This window comes from Fusarium poae, chromosome 4 (assembly GCF_019609905.1).
Source record: "Fusarium poae strain DAOMC 252244 chromosome 4, whole genome shotgun sequence".
Classification (NCBI taxonomy): Eukaryota; Fungi; Ascomycota; class Sordariomycetes; order Hypocreales; family Nectriaceae; genus Fusarium; species Fusarium poae.
Genome location: NC_058402.1, coordinates 6799503 through 6811352, shown reverse-complemented (window position 1 = coordinate 6811352; position 11850 = coordinate 6799503). Strand labels below are relative to the sequence as shown.

Here is an 11850-nt window from a genome sequence, read left to right as displayed (position 1 = left end):
GTATCTTCCACGCATCCTCCACTCGCGTCGAATTTTGGTAATCGGTCTATAAAACCAACCCTTTCTATCATATGAAGCAGGTACTTTTGATTCATGTCAGTCCGTTCACCTCTCACCAGCGAAGCGTCGACCCTGCACCTCGCTCAGAGCCTTGACTCCGCTCAAGAAGGCCACGATGCTAAGACCCATAAATACGGGCAGCAGCTGGAAGAGGTTCCACTTGATATAGTAGAGGAAAAAGGATCCCTCAATGGCGATGATGGAGCTGACAAAGAGACCGTGGGGAAGGGGGGCAGTCTGAAGAGCCTTGGGCAGGTGATCGAGGTTGCCACCCATCCAGCACCACTATGCACATGTTAGTTAGCTCGAGATATGACTGTATAATAGATTTACATACCGCGAAAATAAGCGCAGGAAATGTGGACAGTATGGCAGTCACAAATACAACAGTCAATAGCATAGGAGGGCTCGTCTCGCCGACCCTGAAGATGTGATGGATCTCGTCTCGAGGACCGTATCGCAGGGGACGCTCAAATGTGGGAAGGGGGGTGTTGGGCACATGGTAGATCTGAATGTTGAAAACGGGAGAGATGAGAGGGTTGGATGAGCTGAATGAGCCCAAGACGAGGTTGACCTTGAGGATTTCGTCGGAGAGGAGCAACGGGACAGGGAGGTCCTTGTGCGACTGAGGTATTGATTAGCTGGGTTGATGAGGAAGGAAAGTGCAATCGCATACGAAAGAGGCCACAGCCTTTCCAGAGGACTTGATATCGAGAGGGAGGGCGACCTCGATGCCGGTCGGCTCTGTAATGACGATGAAGGCCTGGTGAGGTCGCTTCGCTTCGCTGTCTTCGGTCGTAGTCAATGTGACTTTGATAGTATCTGCCTTTCCTAGGATAAGAGCATCCTTGGCTGGCTCCTGGTTTTTGAACCTATTCCAATTAACGCTGTCAGTATGCATTCTTCCGCAATCGCTCTCCCATGATAACACCATCATGGCAACTCTGGAGGAGAAGCTTACTTGGCAGTAGCGCCGTGTCCTTGCTTGGAGGCGACGGTAACGGAGCCATCTTTGAAGCCCCAAGACGAGGCAGCGCTAGCTGCACTCGCCAGGAAAAGAAGTGACGATGCGATTGAGAAGCGCATGATATCGACGTTGTCGCAGGTCGATTCGGTTCGAGAAGTTGAGGCCAAGTGGATGGGACAGGACAGCTTGAGACTGGACCTCGAAACAGTAGCGTAGGTACTACGGCTACGGAGTACCCAAGCTTGGGTTACGTGGTGGAAGTGTGTGAGTTTGATTGGTTGAAGCTGTGTTCGAAGTGGAGATCATAGTGAGCTCCTGCTTTAGGGTAAATTTAAGAGCAACACCAATTCGAGGTGTTAGGAAAGTATAAGGAAGCTTGACTGCTCAAAAAACAGATAATTAATATGGCCAAATATTGATTCCATCTTAGACCACTTCTTCGGTTCATCTTACCATTCAAAGCTTTCTTATGCAATGATCATCAATCGAAATACGACAAATATCACAATTCATTTCTACTTTAAATTTCCAAGTCTATAAAACAATCAATAAGTGGTGTACGTATATTTCCTTTACTCGCTCTTGATCTCAGTCTGGAAGCCCTTGATAGCTTCTTTCTCTTCCGTCGTTAAGTCGATCCCAAAATACTCTTTCAGTGCCTCCACTCTTTCATCCTCCGACTTTAGCTCCTTCAACGTTATGGTCTTACCTCCAGGGTTCTCCTTGACTACATTATTTATCAACATACGCTTTCCATAAATCTCTTCGCCTGTCGTCGACGTCTTGCTCTCTCTCAGCATAAATTTGACCACTAGCACGGTATGTGTCTGGAAGCTTTTAGGACTCGTGCCTGTGTAGCAGTTGGAGATCTCAAAATCTGCGGGTAGCCACTCAACAGAGTGACTGAAAGAATAGAAGCTATTCCAGTTCTGGTCGGGGGAGTTGCGGCATTGGTAGATCCAGAGACGGCGACCAGATGTGAGCTCTGTTTGACCGGGGATGAAATCTTTGATGAGACGGGCATCTTGGGTACCCATGTTGCGCCATTCAGCGCCCTCAATTAGAGGCATGGGCCTGGTAGGGCCATCGCCACCAAAAGATGCATCGATAACCCAGCGGGAGTTGTCAGGTAGTGTCACGATGTTGACAATGTGAACCCTAGTTGCAAATCAGTGACCAGTAATTCGGATAATTATTACGCAGATCAGGCTTACCACCCAGGGTATCCGCCATGAGGAACACCGTCCTTGCGAAGACGGACTCTTACACCAACGGGATACACCTGAAAACCAAGAGCTCGAAGCATATAACAGAAGAACAAATTGCTCTCCATGCAGTAACCTCCTCTTCCACACCCATCGAGCACAATCTTCTGATACAGAGCCTGAGGCTCGAGAATAACATTGCGATGCGACGAGTAATGCAGCGTCAGATTCTCATAAGGTACTGTTGCAATCATATGCTGATGCAGCACAGTGAGAAAGGCATGGTCAAGGATAGGCTCGTTGCCCACATAGAATTCCTGTGGTACTTGAATATGCTTGAGAAACTTGGCGACCTGGGCCTCTGAGTATATAGCCGACATGGTGAGTGTATAATATGAAGACTGGGTTAAATGAGCTGTACTTGTCTCAGCTCAAGAGTTCAAAACTTGGGAAGACGAAGTCGGGAGCAGTCGTCACTTAAATAGAATAACTAGACAGGCAGACAAACTCTCAAATGAGTCAAGACGACGCAAAACAAGGCCGCCAATTCCAATTACTACAAACATGTTGGCTACCTTACTCGTATGTCGCGCAAAAGCCGTCGCAGGAAGTTGGCCGTAACGTATCACGAACCTCGCTATCTTTCCAGACTCCATAAAAACTGTCCGGGGCTTAAACATGGAGAAGGGACGAATCATCAAGACGCCAAAAATCTACATGACGCCCTCCTTAAACAGACAGTGTCAGGGTTCATGATCGAGATGACCAATCAGGACAATTCTGGCGTCTACTTCGGATGCTGTTTGTTAGCCTGACTCTACCGTTGGCGCATGATCGGTGAGAAATGCCTCTACGTCCTCGGTCCGTCCTGTACGGTACCCACGATGATCATGAGCGTTTTCTCAGGGTCCTTTTGGCATTCAAGGTCAATGTGACGCAGTGAAGAGGATAAATTCGTAAATCCTTGCAAACCAAAGATACCTTGACTCCGGCAATTTATAACATGAACCATTCATTCATTACATGACTCTTTCCATCATAACTAACGCGCCTTTAACGCCAAGCCAAGCCCCAAGAAACCCACCGACATTTCTCCAAGTGAATATGTACCCTCGATGGTTGACGGCTAAACGACACCTTATAAGAGTAGTAATCATAACAATGTGGTTGCTGCCATTTTAAAGTGCCCGTTCAGCCGTCAAATACCAAAAGTACCTGGAGAAATGTTTCATGTACTTTTAATAGCTTCTTAGAGTTCTGTCCTCTTACTCGATGTAGTTGTCACAGCCGCACCATTCCTCTTCGCCTTAGTCCCTTCCAACTTGGGCATGAAGTCTTGAATCCCCATCCAGTCCACCACGAACGCAGTCGTGATTCTCGCCCAGTCGCGCACTGTTGGTAGGTCGAGGTGCTCGCCATCATCCGTCATCTCATGCCAGACATCGGGGAATGGCGTCGGAATAAGATGTAAGATGTCAACACCGCGTTCCATAAAGGGTCGATGGTCGTCGTCGATAAAGCTGCGTGTGAAACGGTTGGCAGACTTGTCGCCTTCTGGCATAAAAGGGACCTTGGGCTTGGTCTCGAGAACGCCAAGCTTTCGCATGCGCTCCTCTAGGCTAGCCATGGCACGGTATGCCCAGTGTGTGGTGAGGAAGTAGGAAGGAATATGAGGGTCTGCAGAACCAAGAAGGTCAAGGAGAACAAATAGACTGATAGAGTCAAGAGGGGTTCTGTAAGTTGCTAGAGAGCCGTGGAACTGAGATTCCCAATCCGCAGCGAGCGATCTTGATATACCGTTAGCCAAACCACACATTCATTGTAAACGAAGCAATGTCTTACCTAGCTCCGTAAAGCGAGTCCTCTTCTGTCCAATGCTTGAAAGCCTCTTCGCCATCGAGGAAAAGGATCTGTAGGCCTTGTGTCTCTTCGAGTCCATCGTCCATGGTGCCGTCCTTTTGCATCTTGTTCCACTTGGCCTTGAGCGCATCTTCAACACTCCTCGCAACATGCATGAGCATAGCACATGGCGCAGCGCTATCGATTGCGCCAATGAAACCTTCTGGCTCATACTTGCTGTCGTAGTGTGCGACCAGCGTGAGTCGACTGACATCCCCCTTCTGCGCCCAAGGGGGATCTCTTCGAAAAACAAGGTTGGAGAAGGGGACCTGTTTATTTCCATGAACAGGAGTCTTTGACGTGGAATTCTGCCATTCGAGAGTCCATTCGGGAAGGTTCTTCTTGAAAAAGTCGACAAAGTGTTTTTGGGTGCGCACTTGTCCCTCGGTGCCGGGAACACGGGGGATCAAAATAGGAGCGAGCAGCTTGCCATTCTTGATATCAAAGTCGTCGCCTGGCGAAGGAATATTCCGTAGGACATCGTCGGAAAGCGTCATGGACTCGGCAACGGTCGATACGATGAGGCAAACGAAAAGGAGTAGCTTTGCAAAGAATGGCAGCGAATATTGCATTCGAGACATGGTGGTCGAAGATGCAGCCATGGGGAAGGACGGACACCAATAAATACTACTTTAAACCAACGAGGAGCGGGTTTTGGGTCGGTTTGTCGTGGGGCGCGAAACTAGCTCATTCCGTCCGAAGGGATTGTTGTATTCGACGTGGAACAGGGCTGATCAAGAAAGACAATGCAACGCAAGGCTAAGCAGCGAATGTAGGTGTCGTGGACAAAGGAATTGGAGCAAACAAGGCGCTTCGTGTCAGGAGTTGAAGCTCTCCAATCCAGACCATGCAAGGGATGAGAGCCATAAGGACAGGTACGACAACCTAGGCCCGACTCCATGTCGTCTCCCCCACTTGATTGCTGTGTTGTGTTACTGAAACTAAACCTACTACAGCAGTCAGGAACTAACACGCCGCTGACCCCAACTCCAGATACAGCAGGTCAGAGCGTACTATTATTCTACGAAATCATTGTTATTGATATTGACCTGTTGGTAAGAACAATGTACAACATGATATATAAGTCACTGCAAGACAGCCAGTTAGTTTGCTAGAACACCAAATAGTATCTAGTACCTAGTAGAGACCGCCTCTTTCAAATGAAATGGCGGGGACATGTGAGACCCTTGAATGATCTGGAGAAACGTTCCAGTGGCTGAACACTAGAGTCTCATTGGACTGACCACGGTTAAATGCTGTCCAAGTGTTGACCTATCTGTCAGATATCAGACACTCTATGGTTTAACAAAGACTCCTTTTCTTCTCTGGAATTCAACTCCGTTATCTTGCTGTATTTATAAGCTCTACCAAATAATTAACCCAGGGACAGGGATAGACTACATCTACCTTAAAGAGGTAGAACAACCAGATGGGACATTATCATGTTGCACTTCTACATGTGCCAAGTTGAATAAGTTAACATTGAGTGGCAATATATGTGGTTTTAATTATTAATACTCTTTTGGTAAAGCAGCAACCTATATAGATAGACTAATCGACATGCTTTGTTTCTCTCGACGGAGGATTCGTTGCGCCTAGGTTAACTTCGATAATTGACGAGAGTCATCAACCTGTATCCCCAAGAAGTTTCAAAAGAAACACCAATCAGACTCTCTACCATTCAATAAGACAGATCTCTATAAATAGTAGGAATTTCTAACAACACCCTCATCTTTCGAAGCTAGTGCAGGCTACGTCATCCCGTTCACCCCGCGTCTGCAGACTTTCAGCGTAGTCTCAAACTACCAGTATCACGAGGTGACTGCGATAAAGAACAGTCAGTATTGTAGCGTATATTCACATGAAACAGGAGGAAAGGATGAGCGATTAAGTTATTGTCATATTGATTTTCGACTCGCGTCCTATACGCTTAAGCCGGACCTTATCCAAAAGGCCATGATCCCCCGTCATCTACACATACTCCTCATTCAGATCTATTAAAAGCTGTACTCCAAGGGTTCTCAAAAGGATAACATATATATCCTAGCGTCAGAAAGAATGCGGTAACCCGCTACGTAAACACCAAACGCCCATCGTCATGCTTTGCGTCTCTAACCTGTACTTGCAACACCGATAATTTTCCCCATGATTGCTCCTGTTCAAATGCTGCGCCTCTCCAGGTGGATGCCGATTAGGTAGTGTATATATCATCTCGATCTTGCGGGCTTCGTAATTTGGTTCAAACCAAGTTTGTATAGCCAAAACCGGCTATTTGCGGCTTAATGCAGCTTGTTGGCAGCCTGAGCCGCCTTGTTGGCAATCTGCTTCTCCTTAGGGATAGTAAGAGCGTTGATGCCGAGGTAGTTGCAGATGCTGGTAACAACGAGCCAGGCCCAGCGGAAATAGACAACCATGGAAAACAAAAGGTATGCCCACAGGTAGAAAAGCTCGAACTGAGCACTGAGCTGAGGAAGTCCGACTCGGGGCAAATTGGCAAGGACAGCACCACCAACAAGAGGGTACAGCATAACGGTCCACCAGGGGAAAGGCTGGTGTGTCAAGTGGGCGAGAATAATCTTGGTTGTCAAGCGACCAAAGACAAATGACATGATAAAGCAGAAGAGCATAAGGTGGTTCTCAGATCGAATGGTGCTGTAGGGGGAGAAGACCCAGGCAGCGATTGAGACGGTGTACACACCCATGGGAATCCACTCGATGAAAACAGGGAGAATGAGCTCTCCTCGAGACCGACGAGCCTTGGCAACGTTGAGAACACAGAAGGGAATCTGCGTGAAGATGAGAGAGCCGAGGATCAAGCCAACCCAAACATCCTTGAAGCTAGTCTCACCGAGGAGCTCAGCAAGGCCGGGAAGACGATCCTTGATGCCATTAGCCAGAGGAATAGCCCAGACACCAGGTCCCCAAATGCCAGAAATGATCATGATGGCACAAGCAATAAGAATACCCTCGGTGGGACCATTGATGTAACCGAGGAAGAGGGTGTGCGTGTGGTAGGTCTCCCAGGTCGAGAAGAACATAGGCAGGCAAGGGCAGAGCGCGGTGACGATACCAGCTGTAGAGGTTCCCAGGCCCATAGAAGCGGTTCCGAGCAGACTTCCCAGCGTGCAGTTGAGGGAGTCGATGCCGTGGTCGAAGAGTTCACCGAGACCGCTCGAGGTTCCGGTTCGTCGCGCTTGCTTTCCGTCGAGGTTGTCCATTGTTTGGTACATGAAGAGACCGAACGCGAAGCTGAAGTACAGCCATGATGGAGCCTGTGCAAGTGTTAGTGCGCAATTGACAGTAAGTTAGTAGTTGTGACATACCGGTCCAACCAGGTCAGGCATCCAAATCGCGCAGAAAGCAACGTTTACGAGAATGAAGCAGAAACCCAAAAGAGTGACCATGTTGGGAGCGATCCATAATGGGAGGAGGTTGACAGAGGCGTTCCACTATGACGAAATGTTAGCTATCCGAGCTTTTAAACTTGGTAGAAAAGGTAAAGCGTTTTGGTTGACGCTTAGAGATTGTCCATAGGAATATAGAGAAACAGCTCGAGGCTTGGGTGCACGTACGAAAGGACCTAGAACGTATTTCGAGACTGGCGACATGTCGACACTTGAGTACTTGTACGACTTGAAGTGCACAAGTGCGTCATCAGAGATGCATTCGGCAACATTCTTCTCTGTTAAGACACCATAGTTAGTCTCCAGCGCATTCCCCACGATTCCAGACAAGCCCAGTGATGAGGTTGCCTTTTATGGATTTCTTCAACTTACTCGTGTTGGGCGCCATGTTGGTACCGTCCGGGTCGGTGGCCGATGGGTTGTAAAGCGGGAGTGTCTCGCTTGTAGACATGATGGAAAGAGAGGGGCCGGAGGAGGAGGGGCAACCAGGAATCTCTTTTAAACAGGATAAGGAGGAAAAAAAGTTATCGGCAAAACCCCCCAAAGATCGGACCTGCAGAAGTGCGCACGCGGAAAAGTATCTCGTGCAGCAACAGGGTACAGTACTGAATAGGAACTTAGGCCCGCAAACAATAAATAACCCTCGGCTGTTTTTCTCAACAAAGGTAATCCTAACAGAGACAGGCGACGCGGCACGTGGGCAGAATGCTCGGTTGTAAATAGACAGATAATGGCAGAGAAGTAGCTCTTATCGACAATGGCAGAGACGGGTTTCAAGCCAAGGAAATATGCGACGGAGCTGATTTGCGCAATCGACCGGGAGGGCTGAGACAGAGCAAAAACGGTCCCAAAGAATAGCGGTGAAGCGTGGGGACAATGGATTAATACAATGCAGAGTATGTGTCGTTGAACAAATGTCGCCAAAAGGGCTTTTGTTTGTTTTAAGAAAAGAAAGGATTGGAGAAGGTTTAAAGGGGGCAGGTTTTGCTCACTCCATCGACTCGAAATTGGCATGAACTTTCGACTCTCGCACTGGTGTCGTCGTACCAGCCAGCCAGTCAAGCCCCCTGGATCATCAGCCCCCTGCGCACAGCAGCGATCTGGTCCACTACAGGGGAAACAGACGTCTAAAATTGGGTAATTAGCGGCTTATTTACGTATTGGAACTCGTTCTTTCCATCTTTCAGCCCATAAAAATCATCGGTCTGACAGCTAACGAACTAGGTCAAACTTGCGACCATGACCCCTTTACTGACTCGAGAGCTACAAAATCTTAAAGTGAGCTTTTCGAGATACCTTCATGTTCATCTCTACTCTGTACTAAACAGGATTCATAGGTATGTGCCCAACCTCGCATTGTTATTGTGTCCCGAGATCGTCATGAATTCCATCCGTCAGAGCCGAGAAGATGGGTCCCGCCATTTTGCATTGAGTTTCACATGCCCTTCTAGGCTCGTGAGCGCGTGAGCAATAACACTATCAACAAGAATACGAACTGGTCATTCTAGCGCCATTCGATGGAAGGATGGGTGCGAGTCAGCAAGAAACACTGTACAACGGCTGTTTGGTTGATCCGATGGCCTGGTCAAAAGTCTAGAACATCAAAAGCTTCCCAGTAACATGGAATGTGGAGTGACTAGAGATCAATTATTGGCATCAAAAAAGGTCGTCGAACGAGAAACTCCACCCGGATTGCTATCCTCGGAATACATGCCTTGTTTTGCTGGACATCATTGGTTAGTTGCAGCTTTTCAAATGCTCACATAAGGCTTGGTACTCGAGTTTATTCAGTATGTGGTGGTTGGACTGCAACAAAGCAGCCAATGACATTATATTTGTCTTTTTACTAACCACTCGTCCCTTTCTGTTATCCTTCGACATTACCCGTATTAATGCTGTAAGAGGGCGTTGCCTGTATCGAAATCATATAAACCAACAATGTACCACCAGAAAAGACAACCCAACACCTAGACGTCCAAGGCTTTCAAGGAATGTATGCGCAATAAAAACAAGAGAATTGAATCAATGCAAAAATCCGCCCCGAGCAGTGCTGCAAGGAGCTGCTAAGCGTTTTCACACGCTCATAGCATGGCAAAGCCGGCGAACATGGTGCTTAGGACAATTGTCAGCCCCCATGTTCGGCCAACCTCGATGACAGCAGCGCCATTGCTCTTAGTTGTCTCTGCGGAGTCAGAATCGTCGTCGTTGTTTTCACTTCCGGGTGTGTCGGTGTAAACCGTGTTGGCGTCGTCAGTAGCACTAGCTGTGGCCTTAACAGCACCAGTGCCTGTAGCTGTGGAAGTTGTGTTGTATTTCTTGGGGTCTTCAGCACCACATGGGTTGTTCTCTCGGCAGTCAGAAGCACAAGAGGCACTGCCGGCACAATCCGTAACACACTGGTTACCCCATTCCTGGCAGACGTAGAAGGGGAGGGTGAGGGAGTATTCGGACACGTTAGGTTGCTTTCCATCACCGCAGATGCAGCCATAAGTGAGGGTTTTCTAAAGTAAAGTGGGTTAGTTCATGCCGACTAGGTAGTTTAAGAATCAACAACAAGACTTACAGGATTGCATTCGTTGACCTTGGTATCTCCCTTACTAGTTTGACCACAGATCATGGGACATGTCTCTATTTCGTTCTGGCACCAAACCTCTGCATGCTGTTAGCGCATGATCTTGGCAACTTCTCTATAAAAGAATGCCTACTTACTGCGTAGGGACAGAGGCACACTCTCAGGGTCGATCACATAGTCGGCATTGACAAGAGTGACAGCTGAAGCCGCAGTGGCGAGGACGATTGTTCGAAGAGAAGGCATTATAACGGCGTATCGGTGCTTGGAAATGAAAATTGATGGTGTTTTATGCTGGTAAGTATGTACGCCGGTTTATATCCGATGTTCAAAAGTTCGTAAACGGTGAAGATTGACAGAAGATGGTTTGCTTCTGCAGAGGGTCAGCGGTTTTATCCAAGCAGATAGCTGTATTGTCTTTCCCGAATTTGGGGAAATTGGTATTGATCGTGAGGAAGGTATGCAAAATGCAATCACTAAGACAACAGGGGGAAGAAGGTGCGGTCTCGCCGCTGCTTGACTTACATAGTAGCGAATTGGAACTTCAGCGGAAATGGGAGCGACAGTATGAATGGAATATCGGAATGAAAAGTTAACGACTGTTCAAGACCAGGTCTGATATAGCGAGTGTATCAACTGAGGTGAGGAGAGAAAAGAAGAAGCTGAGAGGGAAAAGGTCGAGGAGGTCCGAGACATATCAACGATATGGGGCCCGGCCTATCTGCTCCTACGGAGTACAGACATAGACAGACTATAACGCTGTAAGCGGTAAGCACAAAGGCCCCAGTTACTCGCTACAGCCGAGCTATAGTGTTAAGAGAAATGATCTGGTGCCATATCATCGCGAGACCCGAGGCTGGGCAATATCACAACGACGGATGGTGGATGGAGTTGCACCAATCTCCCCCATTAGTTCTGACAGGGTGCAGGGGAGTTGAGCAACGAAAAGTCGAGATTGGGTTTAGCTCTGCTTCACACCAACAGGCAGGGGGGGTTATTTGCTCCATATAGCCCGCCACTCGGCGCATTTTGTACACGGAGAATCCCAGTACCCGCCAGAGGCTAGACCTCATAGACTCGACTGCTACGGCTCGCCGCTGAAGCTTGGGCTTTTTTAGGGTGGTCTGGGGAGCTTAACCTGAAATCCCATGGATTGCAATCTCCAGGGCCCTTGGTTTTAACAGACACCATTAAAAGGAGTCGATACTATCGATTTTATTCCCAAAAACCCTGTCCTTTTTTTCATGATCTTCAGTAGATCCCAATGGAGATCTCATTCAACTCCATAGGCTGTCTGTTGTCTCTCCCCCCGTCATGGCCACGCGGGTCGTAGAGGAGCCAATAGTTACCTCTTTTCTTCTGTCTCATCTGCTCATCAATTTTGGCTTGGTGGCGTGAACGGCCAAAGACTGTCGACTCCACATAGATAATCTTGAGCCGGCAAGCCCACTGTCACTGCTACTAAAAACTACTGCACCTGCAACATTTGTTATGAGCGGCTTTTCATTGTGCATCAACGAGTGCATCTTGAATCACGCCAACGACGCGTTCCAGTTGGTGGTTGAGGCTGTCCACAACAAGTACGAGCCCACCATGATCACGTTGGAGGCTTTCTTACGGAGAAGTAGCCACTCGGATGCGAGAATGGTGCCCAACTCTTCCCGTAAAGGGTAACTCTGTTTTCTACTAGGCATCTGGACCAGCCGATACCCTTCGTATTTCTTGCATGTAAGCGGGGCATGACAC

At 48.1% G+C, this 11850-nt stretch overlaps 5 protein-coding genes across 5 annotated transcripts; all 5 read right to left on the bottom strand.

Moving 5' to 3' along the window:
• Positions 1 to 105: 105 nt before the first annotated feature.
• FPOAC1_012276 (uncharacterized protein) lies at positions 106 to 1146 on the bottom strand (the record flags this gene model as incomplete). Its single annotated transcript, XM_044856634.1, has 4 exons — positions 106 to 345; positions 398 to 685; positions 737 to 932; positions 1022 to 1146. 4 exons carry the CDS (start codon positions 1144 to 1146, stop codon positions 106 to 108), a joined length of 849 nt encoding a protein of 282 aa, XP_044703947.1.
• A 453-nt stretch (positions 1147 to 1599) lies between these two features.
• FPOAC1_012275 (uncharacterized protein) lies at positions 1600 to 2612 on the bottom strand (the record flags this gene model as incomplete). The annotated part of the gene is made up of 2 exons (XM_044856633.1): positions 1600 to 2185; positions 2242 to 2612. 2 exons carry the CDS (start codon positions 2610 to 2612, stop codon positions 1600 to 1602), a joined length of 957 nt encoding a protein of 318 aa, XP_044703946.1.
• An 869-nt stretch (positions 2613 to 3481) lies between these two features.
• FPOAC1_012274 (uncharacterized protein) lies at positions 3482 to 4703 on the bottom strand (the record flags this gene model as incomplete). The annotated part of the gene is made up of 2 exons (XM_044856632.1): positions 3482 to 4019; positions 4075 to 4703. 2 exons carry the CDS (start codon positions 4701 to 4703, stop codon positions 3482 to 3484), a joined length of 1167 nt encoding a protein of 388 aa, XP_044703945.1.
• A 1707-nt stretch (positions 4704 to 6410) lies between these two features.
• On the bottom strand, positions 6411 to 7986 carry FPOAC1_012273 (uncharacterized protein; the record flags this gene model as incomplete). The annotated part of the gene is made up of 4 exons (XM_044856631.1): positions 6411 to 7403; positions 7455 to 7580; positions 7704 to 7813; positions 7908 to 7986. The coding sequence occupies 4 exons, from the start codon at positions 7984 to 7986 to the stop codon at positions 6411 to 6413; spliced, it is 1308 nt and encodes a 435-aa protein (XP_044703944.1).
• Positions 7987 to 9616: 1630 nt separating this feature from the next.
• Positions 9617 to 10350, bottom strand: FPOAC1_012272 (uncharacterized protein; the record flags this gene model as incomplete). Its single annotated transcript, XM_044856630.1, has 3 exons — positions 9617 to 10036; positions 10099 to 10187; positions 10245 to 10350. The coding sequence occupies 3 exons, from the start codon at positions 10348 to 10350 to the stop codon at positions 9617 to 9619; spliced, it is 615 nt and encodes a 204-aa protein (XP_044703943.1).
• Between the last annotated feature and the right edge of the window lie 1500 nt (positions 10351 to 11850).